Here is a 20,947-nt window from a genome sequence, read left to right on the forward strand (position 1 = left end):
TTTACAAGAATCTTGCCAGGATTGGGGGGATTTAAGCTATAGGTAGAGGCTGAGTAGGCTGGGTCTGTTTTCCCAGAACATCGGAGGCTGAGGGGTGACCTTACAGAGGTTTATAAAATTATGAGGGGCATGCATAGGGTGGGGGAGGCCAGAACTAGAGGGCAGACGTTTAGGGCGAGAGGGGAAAGATATAAAAGGGACCAAAGTGCCAATGTTTTCACGCAGAATGTGGTGCATGTATGGAAAATAGCTGCCAGAGGAAGTGTTGAAGGCTGGTACAATTACAACATTTAAAAGACATCTGGATGGGTATATGAATAGGAAGGTTTTATAGGGATGTGGGCCAAGTGCTGGCAAATGGGACTAGATTAATTTAGGATATCTGGTCAGTTGACATGGTGTACATGGACTTCAGTAAAGCCTTTGACAAGGTTCCACATGGTAAGATGTTGGAGAAAATGCAGAGGCATGGAATTGAGGGTGATTTAGCAGTTTGGATTAGAAACTGGCTTTCTGAAAGAAGGCGATTGATGGAAAATATTCAGCAGAGTCCGGTTACTATTGGTATGCCACAAGGATCTGTTTTGGGACCACTGCTGTTTGTCATTTTAAAAATGACTTAGACGCAGGCATAGGTGGATGGGTTAGTAAGTTTGCAGATGACACTAAAGTTGGTGGAGTAGTGGACAGTGTGGAATAATGTTGCAGGTCTTGGATAATCTGCAGAATTGGGCTGAGAAATGGGAGTTCAATGCAGCTAAATGTGAGGTGATTCACTTTGGGAAGAATAACAGGAAGGCAGAATACAGGGTCAATAGAAAGATTCTTGGTAGTGTGGATGTGCAGAAGGATCTTGGAGTCCATGTACATAGATCCCTGAAGGTTGCCAGCCAGGTTGATAGTGCTGTTAAGGCGATATACAATGTGTTAGGTTTTATTGGTAAAGGGATCGAGTTCCAGAGCTGTAATGTCATGCTGCAACTATGCAAAACGCTAGTGCGGCCGCACTTGGAAAATTGTGTACAGCTCTGGTCGCCCTATTACAGGAAGGACGTGGAAGCATTGGAAAAGATGCAGAGGAGATTTACCACGATGTTGCCTGGTCTGGAGGGAAGGTCTTACGAGGAAAGGCCGAGAGACTGGAGTCTGTTCTGATTGGAAAGAAGAACACTAAGAGGGGATTTGATAGAGACATTCAAGATAATCAGAGAATTAGATAGGGTAGACAGCGAAAGCCTTTTTCCTTGGACAATGATGTCAACTTGTACGAGGGAGCATAGCTACAAATTGAGGGGTGATAGATTTGAGACAGATGTCAGAGGCAGGTTCTTTACTCAGAATGGTAAGGGCGTGGAATGCCCTGCCTGTCAATGTAGTTAACTCAGCCACATTAGGGAGATTTAAACAATCCTTGGATAAGCACATGGATGATGATGGGATGGTGTCCGGGGATGAGCTTAAACCAGTTCGCAGGTCAGCGCAACATCTCTTACTGAAGGGCCTGTTGTGCCTTGTATTGTTCTATGTTGTTCTATGGTTAGCATGGACAAGTGGGACCGAAGCGTCTGTTTCTATGACTCTGTGAGAGTTAAGTAGATTTGACTTGTACTCATTGGGAGTTTACAAGAATGAGATGTAACCTCAATAACTGCTGAAAATGTGTTGCTGGAAAAGCGCAGCAGGTCCGGCAGCATCCAGGGAACAGGAGAATCGACGTTTCGGGCATAAGCCCTTCTTCAGGAAAGGGGTGTTCTGGTGCATGAGTCACTAAAGGTTAATATGCAGGTACAGTATATAATCAAAGCAGCAAATGGGATGCCATATTTTCAACTCCAGTTGTAATAAAAGAAAGTAAAGACTGTTATATTTAAGTTCTACAGGGCTACCACATCTTGAATACTGTTTGCAGTTTTAATCTCCTATTTATGTCCTGCTACAAATAAGAGCAGAAGCAGCGCACAGGAGCTTTACAAGATTAATGATAAGAAGCTGTTAGAGAATCTCGGCCAGTCTCTCAGCATCTGTGAGAGAAAAGTAATTAATGTTTAGAGTCCAATATGACTATTCAAGTCATATCACCTATTGATCAAGAATTTAATTCAGCCTTCAGTATACACAAGGACTGCTCCCCATAGCTCTCTGTAGCGAGCAGTTTAAAAGACTCTTAAACCTCAGAAGAAACTCCTCCTCATTTCAGTCTCAAATTGGTACTAAGTCTGGTCCCACACTCTTCCATGAGGGGTAATATCTTCTCCACATTTGACATCAAGCCTCTTAAGAGTCACACATGTTTCAATGGGATTACCTCATTCTTCTAAATTGCGGTGAGTACAGTCCCAACCTGTTTAGCTGTTGATCATAAGACAATCTCTCTACACCTGGATCATCCTGGTGAACCTGGTAATTCCTGAAGGGCTTATGCCCGAAACGCCGATTCTCCTGTTCCCTGGATGCTGCCTGACCTGCTGCGCTTTTCCAGCAACACATTTTCAGCTCTGATCTCCAGCATCTGCAGACCTCACTTTCTCCTGTAACCTCAATAAAACATACAAGACTCTGAGTTTGACAAGGTATTTGCAGGAAAAAGATTCCCCTCTCTTGTGGGAATGTCTAGGACCAGAGGAAATCTTCTCAAAACAAGGTACTTCCCACATAAAACAGATGAGGAGGAATAACTTCTCTCAGAGGGTAGTTACTCTGCAGAATTCTTTACCACAAAGATCTGTTGAGGTTGAGTTATCAAATATATTCAAGGTCAAGATAGACTTTAAATAAGGAAAGTAATCACGAAATAGAGGGAAAAGATAGGAAAATGGAGTTGAGGGTCATCAGATCACCAATGATCTCAATGGAGAGTGAAAAAGACTCATCTTATGGTCTCGAGCCATAGGGATGCAGAATCTGGATGGAGAAGAACTGATGGGTAAAGAAGTCACTGTGAAGTTGTCTAAAGGTTCCTTATCAGTAACCATAACGTGGGACAGTATACAAGCAGAAATATTGGATGCTTGTGATAAAAGAGTAACAATAATCAAGAGCGACATTAATCTACATAAACATAAAAAAAATCAGCAGCATTAGTATGCCCTTTTAGAATACTTTTGAGATGGTTTCTTCTAACAGCACACTCTAGAACTAAGTACAGAACAGATTATATTATACTTTTGATTGTGTAACAGAACAGGATTGATTATTACCTCCAAATCAAGGCACGCCTAGGGAGCAGAAACCACAGTCAGACTGCGTTTTACATCCAGTTTGAATGGAGAAGATTGGATCCAAGACAAGTTTCTCTTTTAAATTCACCCACGTGAGATGGGTGTTGCTGGCTGGACAGCATTTATTGTCTGCTCCGAGCTGCCCTTGAGAAGGTGGTGGTTATTTACCTTCTTGAAACATTGTAGTCTGTGTGCTGCATGTTGCGCCACAATGCCCGTAGGGAGGAAATTCCAGGATTTTGACCAAGCAACAGCACTATGCTTCCAAGTCAGGATGAGGAGTGCCCTTTTCCTTCCAAATGGAATGGTCATGATTTTGGAAGGTGCCATCCAAGGATCTTTGGCAAATCTCTGCATGCATCTTGTAGATGGTATACAATACATTGCTGGAGGAGGATGTGGATGTGATGCCAATCAAGTAACCTGCGTTGCCCTGAAATGGTGTCAAACTTCAGGTGTTGTTGGAGCTACACTGATCCAGGTAAGTGGGGAGTATTCTACCATACTCCTGATTTGTGCCTTAAGGATGTTGGACAGGTTTTGGGGAGTCAGGAGGTGAATTACTTGCAGCGGTATTCCTAGCCTCCCACCTGCTCTTGTAGCTACTATGTTTACACAGCGAGTCCAGTTGAGTTTCTAATCAATGGTAACCCCAAGGATATTGAAAATGGGGGATTTAGTGATGGTAACATCATGAGGCAGTGGTTAGATTGGAGATGGATCTTGCTTGGTATTTGCATGGCATGAAGATAACTTGCCATTTGTCAGCCCAAGCCTGGGTGTTGTCCACATCTTCTGCATTTGATCATGGACTGCTTCAGTATCTGAGGATTCACGAATGGTGCTGAACGTTGTGCAGTCATCGGTAAACATTCCCACTTCTGACTTTAGGATGGAGGGAAGGTCATTGATGAGGCAGCGGAAGATGGTTGGGCCTAGGACACTCCCCTGAGGAACTCCTGCAGAGTTGTCCTGCAGCTGAAATGACTGACCTTCAACAACTATTGCTACTACTTCTATTACTACTACTAACAGTATCTTTCAGGTGACAGCTGAATCAGCAGAGAATTTGCCCCAATATCCATTGTTTCCAGTTGGAGCTTCTTGATGCCACATTTAGTCAAATGTGGCCTTGATGTCAAGGGCTGTCACTCTCACCTCACCTCTAGAATTCAGCTCTTTTCTCCATGTTTAAAATGAGGTCAGGAGCTGAATGGCCCTCATAGAATCCAAACTTGACATCATTCCATCACTTTACTGATGATTAAAAGTAGACTGGTGAGGCGGTAGTTAGCCGGATAAATTTATTGTAATTTAATGCTAAATAAGGGCAACCACGTGGGTACAAGAACAGACCTAGCCAAAATGAACCAACGGGATAGATTAACAGAGACAGTGGCAAACATTGAAGAGGATATTTCAGAATGCTCAGAAATTGAAGATTCCTATGAAGAAACCTCTAAGGGGAGGACACACCATCCATGGTTAACCATACAAGTCAGAATATAAAGAATGGCAGAGAATGACAAAATTCAATCATGAGTAAGAAATTATAGTTAAGAAGAATTTAGTTAGGAGTGTAGAAACAGGTAGAGTTTTGCCACATATGTAAAAATGAACAATGAAAGCAAAGCAAGTGCTGATCCTCTAACAAGAGTGAGAATGGGAAGTTAAGAGTAGAGACTAAGAGAACGGTAGATGAGCAGCCAAATGCTTTGCTTCGTTCTTCATTCTATACAAAAATCATTTTAGCAAGAGCTGTAAATCAGGAGTTGAAAGGGGAATTAACTTACTTAACATACACTTCCATAACACATTAGCATGGATAGAAGATTGGCTGGCTGGCAGAAAAGACACTACACATAGATGATTCTTTGCTTGATTGATAGGATATGGCAACTGGAACCTGGCAGGGGTGTGCACCAGGGTAACAACTTTTTAGAATTTACATCAATGACTCAGAAGTAAGGATGTAAGGAAAGATCTTTAACTAAGCAGAAGACACCAAGATAGTTATTAAAGTACATTGTGAAAACATAAGGAGGTTGCAGACAGATATAGGCAGGTTGAAGAATTGGGCAAAAATCTAGCAGAGGGCGCATAATGTGGAAAAATGTGAAAAACAGAGCATGATTGAAATGGAGAACATCTGCAGAAATCCGAAATGCTAAAGGGGTGTTCTGGTGCATGAGTCACTAAAGGTTAATATGCAGGTACAGTATATAATCAAAGCAGCAAATGGGATGCCATATTTTCAACTCCAGTTGTAATAAAAGAAAGTAAAGACTGTTATATTTAAGTTCTACAGGGCTACCACATCTTGAATACTGTTTGCAGTTTTAATCTCCTATTTATGTCCTGCTACAAATAAGAGCAGAAGCAGCGCACAGGAGCTTTACAAGATTAATGATAAGAAGCGGTTAGAGAATCTCGGCCAGTCTCTCAGCATCTGTGAGAGAAAAGTAATTAATGTTTAGAGTCCAATATGACTATTCAAGTCATATCACCTATTGATCAAGAATTTAATTCAGCCTTCAGTATACACAAGGACTGCTCCCTATAACTCTCTGTAGCGAGAAGTTTAAAAGACTCTTAAACCTCAGAAGAAACTCCTCCTCATTTCAGTCTCAAATTGGTACTAAGTCTGGTCCTAGACTCTTCCATGAGGGGTAATATCTTCTCCACATTTGACATCAAGCCTCTTAAGAGTCACACATGTTTCAATGGGATTACCTCATTCTTCTAAATTGCAGTGAGTACAGTCCCAACCTGTTTAGCTGTTGATCAGAAGACAATCTCTCTACACCTGGATCATCCTGGTGAACTTTCAATGAACTGCCTCCCATGAAATTATGTTTTTCCTTCACTAAGGGGATGAAAATACACAATTTCCAAATGTAGTCTCTCTCATCAGCACAGGCATCTTACATTTATGAAAACTCTCTCAAGATACTTCATCAATAAAAAAGTTAAAAGTAATCTAATGTATTACCTAGGTAAACTAAGGTCATTCCACCGTCTCTAGATGGAAAACTAGTTCTTAGTTAAAAGAATAAATATGAACTAATATAAAAAGAACAGTACTTTACTTTGCATAATGCCATCATACCTCAGGAACACCAATGCAAATAAACAACATCTGTTTCAGTCAAGGATTTCACCTGAAGGACAAACCTAGACAGGCAGACAGATGTTATGCCTCCATAAAAAGGCACTGTGTACATCCTAAATATACAGAAATTGCAATGGGTCCATTATAGATGGACAAATTAACCATAATTATTGTATACTGTAAACTGTAAATACACATTAATTTACTTAAAGAAGGCACACAGACTCAAGATGTGCTCAATGATTTATAACAGTAGCTAAAACGTAGAACACTGCATGTAGAAACAACTTATTCAAAAGATGCATATACTCTTTGTTGTAATGTATGCTGGTAACATGTACTTGCATGATTGTTTTACAAGTAAAACAAACTCAAAAATTACAATGCCAAAACTGCACTTACCTTTCTTGTTAGTAAACTTTTGCGTCTCATCCCAAAAGATTCCAATTGCAAACGCCCTCGAAGTGCTAATTCAATCAGCATGCATCCACGCAAACCAGATGAGATGCAGTCATTCCAAAAAGACGTGTAACCCTGTAGCACAAGCAAAAATAGTAAAGTTAAGAAACAAAGTGCGTACGTATTTGGACACTCTAATGATATTCATTACATATCTCGTGAACTTGCAACACATTCTCAGTCAAAATTCAAATATCTAAATTCTTGAGGCCCCTCGTCATTCTAAAAACATTCTTTTACTTTACAATGCTCCTGCAGCCAATGCAAAGAGTCTTAGGTTTGAAAATTTCTCCATATTCAAGTACAATTTCACATTTTTTCATTGAGATGATTAGAACTGGGGGGTTTCCACCAAAATCACCATCTGTTGCTCACGTCTAATTGCCCTTGAATGAAATGACTTGAAGCCATTTCAGGTGGCAGTTAAAAGTTAATTATGTTACTCTGGAAAGAGTGGGTAAGTTTTTGTTTTAAAAATATATCTGTTCTGGTAATTCTATACATTCCTGACTACCAAAATGAGAAACTTGCTTTCACTTTGACTGGCTTTCCAATAGCATTTGAGAAGGTAAGGGCTCATGCAGTCAGTAGGTAATAAAGGGAACCTAGAAGGGAAGATGGTGAAGCAGCAATGGAGGAAAATTTCAGAGGCACAGCAGAAATTTATCCCAAGGATTATCTCTTGAGTACATTATTTGTCAATATCTTACTTCCTTCCAATTATCAAACTTTCTAATAAACCATACTAAGGGAAAGATGAGCCAACCATAGCTGACAAGGAATGTCAGGGACAGCGTAAAAAGGAAAAAAAAATACAATTGGTTTAGAGTCAGAGTTACACAGCATGGAAACAAACCCTTTGGTCAAACTCATCTGCAATGACCAGATATCAGAACTGACCAGGTATCATTTGCCAGCATTTGGTCCACACCTCTCTAAACCTTGCCTATTCATATCGCCATCCATTCTGACGCTTTTTAAATGTTTTAATTGTACCCACCTCCATACCTCCTCTGGCAGCTCATTCCATACACAATTACCTTCTGGGTGGAAGAATTGCCCCTCAGGTTCTGTTTAAATCTTTCTCCTCACACTAAACCTATCCCCTCCAGTTTTGGACTCTCCCTACCCTGGGGAGTGGAAAAAAAAGACATTGGCTATTCACTTTATTTGTGCCCCTCATGATTTTATATACCTCTAAGGTCACCCTGCAGCCTCTGATGCTCAAGGGGAAAATGCTCAGCCTATTCAGCCTCTCTAACTCAAACCCTCCAATCTCGGCAATACCCTTGTAGATCTTTCTGAAGCTTTTCAAGCTTAGCAACACATTTCTTATAGCCGGCCCGACCAATGTCCCATACAGCCACAATACGGCCTCCCAACTGCTATACTTAATGCACTGGCCAATAAAGGTAAGGTGTACCAAATGGCTTCTTCACTACCAGGCCTACCTGTGACTCCACTTTCAAGGTACTATGAACCTACACTCCAAGGCCTCTTTGCTCAGCAACACTCCCAAGAACGTTACCATTAAGTGCCTAAGTTCTGATCTGATTTGTCCTAACACAAGGTAGCACATCATATTTATCTAGATTAAACTCCATCCTCTACTCCCTCAAGGCCCAGTCATATTCTGATGTAACCTTCTTGACTGTCCACTACTTCACCAATTTTGGTGTCATCTGCAAACTTACTAACCATGCCTCCTATATTTGCTGCTGTAAGATACTTTCATTATTTTATATGAAGATTGTTGTGGACTAGTGACACATTATAGAAAACGTGCATACAAAAGATTCGTATGCAAATGAAAAAATGCAGTAAGTGCATGAATTCATATTCACACGAACTGTTTGTCAAGTTAACAAACAGTTAACTGGGAGAAATCAAGACTGACTTTGATACCAAATTAATATGGTCCTTTATATTTTCCCTCGCCAAATAGTCAGATTGCATTATGTAACAAATGTGAACCTTTGGGGTCTTTTACAGAAAAATGCAAATAATTCAAAGGCACTGGTTACAAAACAAAAAAAAAACACCAGGAATATCATCCTGTTGCACTAAGATTCTGCTCAACTACAAAATTGAGTTGTTACTACAAAAACGATGACCAGAATTTTGCCAATTAAGAAACTAAGAAACATCAAGACAAGTAAAACTTAACGCATTATTAATTTGATGTGAACATTTATTCAGAACAAATAGGTGGTCTTGCTGTCTTGAACAATTTCTACTTACCTTTGATGTCACCAGACCCAGTCATCTGCAATTTACTTTTACAGTTCAGCTAAAACCAAGACACTAAAGTCTTCTTAAAAACAGATGGATTGAAGTAGGAAATAATGATGTTTGTCACCAGGCAGGTTTTCCCACCAGCTACCCCAGGCTAAGCCTCCTGTAAATGACAACTTTAGCTGGCAAAATAGATATGCTGGCTAAATTATGTTCAAGGCAATTTCTATATTGGTATAATGCTTCCAAGTCTAGTATACAGGTACACTACATTTACTAAAGTCATGAAAACAATAACCAGAATCCTTCCAATCTGATATTTTCTTTTTTTTTCAGTCAATGGAGAGCTGGCTAGAACAGGGCAAAGCAAAGCTAGGCAGGATTGACTGGAACAAGTGGTTGGCAGACAAAACAATAACTGAACAATGAACTAACTACCTTGAAAGAAATGGTTCAGCTACATTCTAGGCATGGAGGACAGGCAAAATCGACGTTTCAGGCAAAAGCCCTTCATCAGGAATAAAGGCAGAAAGCCTGAAGAGATAAGCTAGAGGAGGGTGGGGGTGGGGAGAGAGTGGCATAGAGTACAATAGGTCAGTGGGGAGAGAGTGGAGTGGATAGGTGGAAAAGGAGCTGGGCAGGTCGGACAAGTCCGGACAGGTCAGGGGATCGAGTTGCTGGAGGTTAGAAGCTAGGGGAAATGAGGAAACTGTTGAAATCCACATTGATGCCCTGGGGTTGAAGTGTTCCGAGGCGGAAAATGGGGCGTTCTTCCTCCAGGCGTCTGGTGGTGAGGGAGCGGCGGTGGAGGAGGCCCAGCACCTCCATATCCTCGGCAGAGTGGGAGGGGGAGTTGAAATGTTGAGCCACTGGGCGATTTGGTTGATTGGTGCGGGTGTCTCGGAGATGTTCCCTAAAGCGCTCTGCTAGGAGGCGCCCAGTCTCCCCAATGTAGAGGAGACCGCATCGGGAGCAACGGATACAATAGATGATATTAGTGGATGTGCAGATAAAACTTTGATGGATGTGGAAAGCTCCTTTGGGGCCTTGGATAGAGGTGAGGGAGGAGGTGTGGGCGCAGGTTTTACAGTTCCTGCGGTGGCAGGGGAAAGTGCCAGGATGGGAGGGTGGGTCGTAGGGGGACGTGGACCTGACCAGGTAGTCACAGAGGGAACGGTCTTTGCGGAAGGCGGAGAGGGGTGGGGAGAGAAATATATCCCTGGTGGTGGGGTCTGTTTGGAGGTGGCGGAAATGTCGGCGGATGATTTGGTTTATGCGAAGGTTGGTAGGGTGGAAGGTGAGCACCAGGGGCGTTCTGTCCTTGTTGCGGTTGGAGGGGTTGGGTCTGAGGGTCTGAAGGATTAGATCACGATTTGGCAGGGGAGTGAAGTGTTGTCGAATGCAGACTGCAAGTGGCTAACAATAGACAGCATGTAATGGCAGTATATGTGATAACAAGGCCTGGTGTGTGTAGTTGGGGGCTAGGGCATGGAAGAATTCAAGCCCTAAAATTGTTGCACTCAATATTTAGTCCAGAGGACTGCAGGGTCCCAAGTGGAAAGTGAGGCGTTGTTCTTCCAGCTTGCGCTAAGCTTTGCTGGAACACTGCAGCAAGCCAGAGACAGAGATGTTGGCCAGGGAATAGGGTGGTGTGCGAAAGGCTAGATTAGAGTGGTGCTGGAAAAGCACAGGTCAGGCAGCATCCGAGGAGCAGGAAAATCGATGTTTCGGGCAAAAGCCCTTCATCAGGAAGGAGGCCATTCCTGATGAAGAGCTTTTGCCCGAAACGTCGATTTGCCTACTCTCCGGATGCTGCCTGATCTGCTGTGCTTTTCCAGCACCACTCTGATCTCTACTCTGATCTGCAGCATCTGCAATCCTCATTTTTGCTTTTGGTGTGTTAAAGTGGCAGGCAACTAGAAGCTCAATCTTTTTGTGCGCGCAAAATATAATGTTCTGCGAAACGGTCTCCCAGTCTCTGCTTTGTTTCCTCAATGCAGAGGGGACTACATTGTGAGCAGCAAATACAATAGATTAGATTGTGTGAAGTGCAGGCAAAGTTCTGCTTCACCTTGGTTGGACCCTTGGATGCAGAGGGAAGAGTTAAATTGACAGGTGTTACACCTTCAATGACTGTAAGGGAACGTCCCATGGGGGAAGTGTTGTGAGTGAAGGATGTGTTTCTTAGTGGTGTATGATATGATCTTTGACCTTTGTTTTAAAGTTAACCACAGAGAGCAGGTCCATCCCTTAGAATTATTATTTGTTAGAATGCATCTATTCTATGCTTTCTGGAATATTCTCTTAAATGTTTGCCATTGTATCTCTACTGATCCACCCCTTAAACTAAATTGCTAGTTCACTTTCATTAGCTCTGCTTTTATGTCCTTTTACCCTTGTTTAAATTCAAAATGGTCTTGGACCCACAATTCTCTCTCCCTTAAACTGTATGTAAAATTCAATCATAGTATTGTTGCTGCTACCCATGAACACGGAGGACAATAAATGTTTGTTTGGTCAAAACTAGGTCTTGACTGCCCCAGTTAATTATTCTTAGTCTGGATTCATCAGTATACTTTTTGACTGTCATCTTAAACCTTCTGATAAAATTATCACTGACCCTGATATGTTCTAAAACAGATAGTTGTTCCACTTGGCCCTTCTACTACTTCTAATGGTTCTACATTTGCAAAAACTAAAAACGGTGTTTCAGTAGACTGGACTGGACCCGTTGTGCTGTAGAAACCAACACTGCCCAACTCTGCACGGTTAAGTCAAGATCTGCCGTTGTTACTACTGATGCTTACACATCTCTAATTTCCCTGCAAATTTGTTCATCTACATTCCTCCCACTGGGTGGCAGCCTTAAATTGCACCAAGCAAAGTAACTATCTTTTTGCTCCTTCGCTCTCATCAAATCAATTCTGCCTGCAACCTTCTGGGACATCTACTTTCTCCAGCACTATAGTGCTTTTCCTAATTAAATCCATCCACCTCCCCCTCCATAGATCCTCTTTGTTTCCTATTTATCTTAGATAAACTCTCTTCTACCCTCTTCCATCAGGCAGAAAAGTTTAGAAACACATACCAACAGATTCAACAACAGCTTCTTCACTGCTGCTATCAGACTGATGAACAGACCTCTCAAATTAGAGTTAATTTTTCTCTGCACTTTCTCTGTATATTCTGCATTCTTTTCTATTACCCTAATGTACTTATGTAAGATGCAATTTGTCTGGTTAGCACATAAAACAATACTTTTCACTGTATCTTGGTACGTGATGGTTAATAACTCAAATCAACTCTAACCAGGGAAATTTAGCCCTCAGTCTAACTTCTCTGATCGAAGTCTCTGTTACTGCAGCCACATCATAATTCCACTGAGCAATCTGCAACTGAAACACTCATATTTACTGAACTCTGTGCATTACTTGCACTCTCGCTGCAACCTCGATTTAGAAATGTTTTGACTTCTCCCTTACTCCAACCCCACAAAATAATTTATCATTCTCTATGCTCCTACCCTCTCCCCCAACACAACCCACCCACCCAATTTCCACACCCCTAGAGAGTTAGGTTTAAACCTTCACAGCAACACAAGCCAAATACTCCATAAAGAACTCAGGTCCAGTTCTGGCTTGCATAGGTACCATCTCTGCCAGAGCCAGTTCCAGGACTGGCTGAGTCTTGGAACTGGCTAGATAAGGGGAATTCACTTCAGGTGTTGTGAATCTTCTATCCCAAAGGTTTTTGGTTCTCCTTCTTTGAATAGATTCAAGGTTGCATGGAGGATTTATTTTTGTCTCTCTGAAAATCAAGAGGTGTCGCAAGCAGGAGGAAAAGCGGAGATGAAACCCAACATCAGCCATGATCATGTCAAATGGCAGAGAAAGATCAACAGACCATATGATCTACACCTGCTCAAATCCTTGAGATCTCTTGCATTAGATAACCTAATTCAGAGTGTGTGCATCCTAGGTAACTGAAAGTAGAAAAAGTACTTAAAGTGAGGTACCGGTTTCAATTCTCACAGGGTACCTAAGGAAAGCCAGAATCTAAAATGGATAGGCTGGAGTTGTTTTCCTTGAAGCAGTGAGCGTTGAGAGAGGATCTGATTGAGGTGTATAAGGTTATGAGGGACATAAATAGGGTGAATAGGAAAGGCAATTTTTTTTCCTCCAATTAGTACTGGGGCAAGGCAAATCTTGATAGAATCAGACAGGATCTTGCAGGGGTTGACTGGAATAGTTTGCTTGCAGACAAAGGGATTTCTGGCAGGTGGGAGGCCTTTAAAAGTGATATAGCTAGAGTTCAAGGTCTATATGCTCCTGTGAGGGTGAAAGGCAAGGGAACCTTGGATGGCGAGAGCTATTGAGGCTTCGACCAGAAAACAAAAGGAGGTATGGCTTAGGTACAGGCAGCTGGGATCAAGGGAATCCCAGGAGATATAGAGGGGATACAGGAGTTTACTGAAGGAAGGGGGCACAAGATTACGGTGAATCGAGAGAGAGAGTGCGCAAGAGGACCCCTCAGAGACCGAAGCGGACATATATGGATAGAACTACAGGAGATCGGCAGGTCCTCAATGAATATGTTTACTGTGGAGAAAGACTTAAGACTTGGGGAAAGTTAGTGGTCATACCTTGGGGAAAGTCCATATTAGAGTAGAGAAGGGCTGGATGTATTAGAATGTATGAAGGTGGATAAATCACTTGGTCCTGACCAGATATATCCAAGAATACTGCAAGAGACGAGGGAAGAAATTACAGGGGCCTTGGCTGATATTTATCCACCAGCATTAGCCAGGAGTGAGGTCCCGGAAGACTGGAGGGTAGCGTATGTTGTGGCATTATTCAAGAAGGTCTGCAAAGAAAAACTGAACTGTAGACCTAATATCTGTGGTAGTTAAGTTATTTGAGAAGATTCTGAAGTTAGATATACATACATCTGAAACGATAAGAGTTTCATAAGGAATAGTTAGCATGGCTTTGTGCATGGGAGATCATACTTCTCAAATTTATTACAGTTCTTTGATGATGTGACCAGGAAAGTTGACGAGGGCAGAGCAGTAAATGTAATCGATATGGGTTTCAGTAAGGCCTTTGATAAGGTTCGATCATATAGAATCCTGGGGGAGCAGGAAAATTGGATACACAGTTGCCTTGATGATATGAAGCAGAGGGTAATTAGTGGAAGGATGCTTGTCAGACTGGAGGCCAGTGCCTAGTGGAGTGCCTCATGGGTCAGTGCTGGACCCATTACTGTTATCTATATCAATGATTTGAATGTATAAGACAAGATTACTAAGTTTGTAGATGACATTGAAATAGGCGGTATCGTGGACAGTGAGGAAGGTTATCAGAAATTGTAGCACGACCTTGATCAGCTGGACAAGTGGGTCGAGAAATGGCAAATGGAGTTTAATATAGATATGTGTGAGGTCTCACATTTTGGGAAGTCAAATCAAGGTAAGAGTTTCATGGTGAGTGGTAGGGCTTTACGGAGTGTCGTGGAACAGAGTGATCTTGGAGTTCAGGTGCATAGTTCTCTGAAAGTGGAGTCACAGGTACACAGAGTGAAGGCAGCTTTTGACACACTGGCCTTCATCAATAAGGGCATTGAGTATGGAGGTTATTTGGTAGTTGTACAGAATGTTGGTGAGGCCACACTTGGAGTACGGAGTTCAGTTTTGGTCACCTTGCTATAGGAAGGATGTCATTAAACTGATAAGAGTGAAGAAATTTACAAGGACACTGCCAGGACTCAACAGTGAGTTCTAAGGAGAAGTTGGACAAGCTAGGACATTTTTCTTTAGAGCATAGGAGACTAAGGGGGCTCTTATAAAAGTGTATAAGATCATGAGAGACATGGATAGGTGAATGAACACAGTCTTTTTCCCAGGGCTGCAGAATTGAGGACTAGAGGGCAGAGAGGGGAAAGAATAAAAGTGAACCTGAGGGGCAATCTTTTTTTTTTTACAGAGGGTGGTACATGTATGGAATGAGCTGGTTGAGGTGGGTATATTAACAATATTTAAAAGACATTTGGACAAATACATGGATAGGAAAGGTTTAGAAAGATATGAGCCAAGTGCAAGGAAATGGATTTAGCTTTGATGGACATCTTGGTCGGCATGGACCAACATGAGTCAAAGAGCCTGTCTTCTGTTGTAGGACTCTATGACACTAGTAGAGGGATCAATAACCAGGAGCACAGATTCTATGAAACATTCTGAAATGCAAGAGTTCAATCAAGATAGACAACTCAATGTTGCAAATATAGACTCAAGTAACTTTCCAATATGTCACACAGGAAGCTTATTAGGAGATTAGAAACCCGTGGGATTAAGGGGGAAATGGCAATACAGATACAAAATTAGCTCAATGCTACAGAGAAGTATGGTGATGGATGTTTTAATGATTGGTGACTGCAATGTTTCCCCAAGGATTAGTGTGGTGACATTACACCAATTCCTTTATCAGACTTGGGCATAAAGAGCAGCAGTGTAATGTTTGCAACTGAAAACAAAATGGCATATTAGTAAATGAGGACAGTAATACACTGTGCCTTAAAAATGCTTCTTGAAATCCACCTTTTTGCCTCAACTGAAGATACTTGCTACTGTGGTGGGAAGGACCCTTAGCTATGTGCGTATTATTCCCCGCACTTCTGCCCTCACTCACTCCTTTCCTCCCCACAACAATAATAGGGTCTCTCTGGTCCTCACTTACCACCCCACCAGCATACACATCCAAAGGACTGTAAGCTGCCATTCCCATCACCTCCAATGGGATGCCACCACCAGATCCCTGTTCCTCTCCCTTCCCTTTCTTTCCAATTTATTCATTCATAGGATGTGGGTGTCACTGGCTACACCAGCACTTATTGCCCATCCCTAATTACCCAGAAACAGTTGTGTCAACCACATTGTTGTGGGTCTGGGGGTCACATGTAGGCCATCAGCAGTTTCCTTCTCTAAAAGGCATTAATAATTCTGATGGGTTTTTCTGACAATCAGAGATTGTTTCATGGTCATTAGACTCTTAATTCCAGATTTTTATTCATTTAAAATTCCACCATCTGCTGTTGCAGGACTCAAACCTGCGTCCCTAAAACATTGCCTGGTTCTCTGGTTAACAGTCCAACGATAAAACCATCACCTCTCATTATCAGCATTCCACAGGGATCATTCCTACACACATTCTCACTGGAGGGAAAGAGTGATGTTTGAAGTTTTATGAAACAAGAGGTTCAGTTGAGCATGACTTAGATCAGATAAGAACTTGCAGTTAACAATGGGGTGCTGGAGGCAAGGGTAATGGGTTAACAAAGTAGAAAAGCATTCATTATGTGGAGCCATTTAACAATATTGGAAGCATTCAGTATGTAAGGTCAGTTTAACAAGGCGAAAAGTATCCATTATGTGAAGCCACTTAAGGTTAAGAACATTCATGGTGTAACAGCAGATGGCTAAATCTTTTCTACTGACACTTGCTGATTATAATGGTCATCCAATCAATATGTATTTTGCCTTATCTGAATGCCCCTCCCTGTAAAGTGACTAAATAATCATCAAGAAACTGCTATTCCAGAGCTGACCGTGAATTCATGTCTCCGTGAACATGAGCAATCATTCTCTCTCTCTCTCTCCAGGGCCCAGAATAAAGATGAAGGTGTAAAACTACACTGTCTCTCTGAGCATTTTCCTTCGACCGAGAGGGGAACAAGACAACATCAGGAAACACTATACTCTCCTCCACTATTCCTGTCATAGAGCATGGAGACAGGCCCTTTGGTTCAAACTGGCCCACACCGATCAAAATATTATCCACGCTAACCCCATTTCCCTGTGCTTGGCCCATATCCTTCTAAACCCTTCCTATCCACGTATTTGTCCAAATGCCTTTTAAAATGTTGTTAATGTACCCGCCTCAACCACTTCTGTTGGCAGCTCATACTACATTCTGTGTAAAAAAAAAAGTTGGCCCTCTGATTCCCTTGATTTCTTCTCCCCTCACCTTAAACTGATGCTCTCTAGTCCTCAATTCTCCAACCCCAAGAAAAACATTGAGTGCATTCACCCTATCCACACCTTTTACGATCTTATGCACTTTTGTAAGACCCCACCTCCTCAGTCTCCTACATGGTCAAGAAAAATGTCCTGGCTTGTCCAACCTCTCCCTATAAATCAGACTCCCACTGTACCTTCTCATGCAATTGCAGACTGTGTAATATCGGTTTACATCCTCATAATCTAAGACCCCAGACATACTTTCCAGGTGAAGCAGTAATTTACTGTACTTCATTCAATCTAGTCCACTGTATTTGCTGTACTCAATGTGGTATGCTCTACATTAAGGAGATGAAACGCAGCTTGGTGACTTTTTCGCAAAATACCCAAATCTGCAAACATGACCCCAAGGTTCCAGTTGCCTGCCACTTCAACACAGAAAAAAAGAAATGTACAATTAAGGATGTAGCGCAAGGAAAGGAGACTAATTGGATAGTTCTTTTGAACAGCTAGCATAGTCACAATCTGTATAATTCTACAATTTTGCTTTGCTCTATCAGTTGTCAATTACTTATGTTAATCATCGCCTTCTCCTGACTCCTTTTCCATGATGGAGAAAGTGAGGTCTGCAGATGCTGGAGATCAGAGCTGAAAATGTGTAGCTAGAAAAGCGCAGGTCAGGCAGCATCCAAGGAACAGGAGAATCGACGTTTCGGGCATAAGCCCTTCCTGAAGAAGGGCTTATGCCCGAAACGTCGACTCTCCTGTTCCCTGGATGCTGCCTGACCTGCTGCGCTTTTCCAGCAACACATTTTCAGCTCCTTTTCCATGATGCTGTTGCTCCCAAAAAGCTAAACATCTGTATTATCTGATCGTAACAAAAGACAGACTTTAACCCAACCTTCCTTTAACTGCAGCTCAAACTCTATAAACATTCAGCATAGAAACAGCTATGTTGTAAATATGTGCACCATACTGATATGGGCCAGACTAACCTTCCCCAAAATATTTCAAGGGGATAGCAGAGATTCAAACTTTTCTTATTTTAAAAGGCAAGCGCCAGACATTGCATTCCAGATGCAATTCAATTGGTCAAACTTATTAGGCGTGAAGCAAAACACTCTTTATTCATACACTATAGTTAAAATACAGCCAAAAAAGGTGAATTCAGTAACACAGATTGCCTCATATGCAATTCTATCAGCAGAAAGAGAGCCCCAGCATTTGGCTTTGAGAGAGCGAGAGCTTCCACATCCAGCTTCAGGACCCCAGCAATCGCTACTGAAAGCTGAACTAAAAATCCTGGTTCTGTGGGAGCTAGACCCCACACATTCAGACTGCTTTAATTGTTCCAACTTACAAAAACAAATCCCAAATCTTCACAAGCTGTTTATTTTATTGGCTTGAAGCAAACTGCTCTGCATCTTGTCTAAACCTCCCTTCTTTTCAAACTAAAAGAACAAAACACACCTCTTAAAGCCATAGTATCGTCATAATATGATATTTCTCCCACCTCTCTTTAATGTATCCTTCCATCCCTTTCTCCAACACAAATTACTTAGCTTGCTCTTAAATGCTTCAATGTTGCTTCTCTTAAATACCCCTTGTGGTGCTAAGTTTCACATTCTAATCATTCGTTGGATGAATGAAGTTTCTACTAAATTGGATTTCATGAATATTCTACATTTGTGACACTGATCAGGCATACCCTAGAACTCTGTGGGAAGCTAGGGATGTGATTACTGGGCCCCTTGATACAATATTTGTATCATCAATAGTCACAGGTGAGATGCCGGAAGACTGGAGGCTGGCTAACGTGGTGTCACTGTTTAAGAAAGGTGGTAAGGACAAGCCAGGGAACTATAGACCATGAGCCTGACCTCGGTGGTGGGCAAGTTGTTGGAGGGAATCCTGAAGGACAGGACGTACATGTATTTGGAAAGGTAAGGATTGATTAGGGATAGTCAACATGGCTTTGTGCATGGGAAATCATGTCTCTCAAACTTGATTGAGCTTTTTGAAGAAGTGACAAAGAGGATTGATTAGGGCAGAGCGATAGATGTGATCTATATGGACTTCAGTAAGGCGTTCGACAAGGTTCCCCATGGGAGACTGATTAGCAAGGTTAGATCTCACGGAATACAGGGAGAACTCGCCATTTGGATTCAGAACTTGCTCAAAAGGTAGAAGACAGAGGATGGTGGAGGAGGGTTGTTTTTCCAGACTGGAGGCCTGTGACCAGTGCAGTGCCACAAGGATCAGTGCTGGGTCCATTACTTTTCATCATTTATATAAATGATGTGGATGTGAGTATAAGAGATACAGTTAGTAAGTTTGCAGATGATTTCAAAATTGGAGGTGGAGTGGACAGTGAAGAAGGTTACCTCAGATTACAACAGGATCTTGATCAGATGGGCCAAAGGGATTAGAAGTGGAAGATGGAGTTTAATTTATATAAATGCAAGGTGCTGCATTTTGGGAAAGCAAATCTTAGCAGGACTTATACACTTCATGGTAAGGTCCAAGGGAGGGTTGCTGAACAAAGAGTCCTTGGAGTGCAGGTTCATAGCTCCTTGAAATTGGAGTTGCAGGTCGATAGGATAGTGAAGGCGGCATTTGGTATGCATTCCTTTATTGGTCAGAGTATTGAGTACAGGAGTTGGGAGGTCATGTTGCAGCTCTACAGGACATTGATTAGGCCACTGTTGGAATACTGCATGCAATTCTGGTCTCCTCCCTATTGGAAGGATGTTGTGAAACTTGAAATGGTTCAGAAAAGATTTACAAGGATGTTGCCAGGATTGGAGGATTTGAGCTATCAGGAGAGGTTGAAGAGGCTGAGGCTGTTTTCCCTGGAGCGTCGGTGGCTAAGGCCTGATCTTGTAGAGGCTTATAAAAGGTCAAGGTTCCTGAAAGATTCCAAGATGACACCTGGCTTGATAGATCATATTTTCTTTTTTGTTTCAGTGAAAGACAGCAATTTTCAACTAACAGACAAGACTGCAGATTTGGTCCGAACAATAAAGCAGATGTTTATGATACAAGAATAAAAACAAAAGCTAAATATATCAGAATTTGTAAAATCTCAAAAATTGGCAAAATGTATTTACCCCTCAGCCTGTGACCCTAGCAAAAACAATCCAAGTTTGTCCTGCCTCTCCTTAAAACTAATATACACCAATCCAAACAACGCCTTAACAAACCTTCTTTGCACTTCTCCATGTCCTTCCTGTAGTGTGGTGACCAGAGCTACACAATACTCCAAATGTGGCTTAAAGTTTTACACACCTGCAATATGACTTGCCCAATTTTATATTCAATGCTCCAACCCTATGAAGGCAAGTATGCCAAATGCCTTCTTTCTCACCTTATCCACTTCTGTTTCTATTTTCAGGGAGCTATGGACTTGCACCTCAAGATCCCTCTGTATATCAATGCTCCTAACATTCCTGCCATTTGCTGTAGCATTTAACCTCCCAAAATCATGGTTCCTGAAAGACTAGGAGAAAGTGAGGGCTGCAGATGCTGGAGATCAGAGCTGAAAATGTGTTGCTGGAAAAGCATCCAAGGAACAGGAGAATCGACGTTTCGGGCATAAGCTCTTCTCCTGAAGAAGGACTTATGCCCGAAACGTCAATTCTCCTGTTCCTTGGATGCTGCCTGACCTGCTGCGCTTTTCCTGAAAGACTAACCTAGTTCATTATTAAATCACTTTACACAAGAAACAAAATTGTTTGAAATCAGACCTCAAAACAAAAATTTATATAAATGACATACCTTTCAGACTTTCCACCATGTCTACCCTATCAAATGCTGCCAGAATTTTAAAGACTTCTGTCAGGTTATTCCTTATAGTCTTCCCTTTTCTAGAGAAAAGGAGTCCCAGTTCTTTCGAAATTTCCTGATGGATAT

At 41.9% G+C, this 20,947-nt stretch overlaps 1 protein-coding gene across 2 annotated transcripts in view; it reads right to left on the bottom strand.

Annotated features, from left to right (window-relative positions):
• The window catches only part of golph3a (golgi phosphoprotein 3a), a 66,395-nt gene that overhangs the window by 21,117 nt on the left and 24,331 nt on the right, over positions 1 to 20,947 (bottom strand). For both annotated transcript variants that reach the window (XM_043687458.2, XM_043687465.2), the window contains one exon: positions 6,733 to 6,864. In XM_043687458.2, coding sequence (XP_043543393.1) covers positions 6,733 to 6,864 — 132 coding nt within the window. The remainder of the gene's footprint in view (positions 1 to 6,732; positions 6,865 to 20,947) is intronic.

This window comes from Chiloscyllium plagiosum, unplaced genomic scaffold (genome assembly GCF_037043375.1).
Source record: "Chiloscyllium plagiosum isolate Xiang-an unplaced genomic scaffold, Cpla_swu_hap1 HiC_scaffold_1, whole genome shotgun sequence".
NCBI lineage: Eukaryota > Metazoa > Chordata > Chondrichthyes > Orectolobiformes > Hemiscylliidae > Chiloscyllium > Chiloscyllium plagiosum.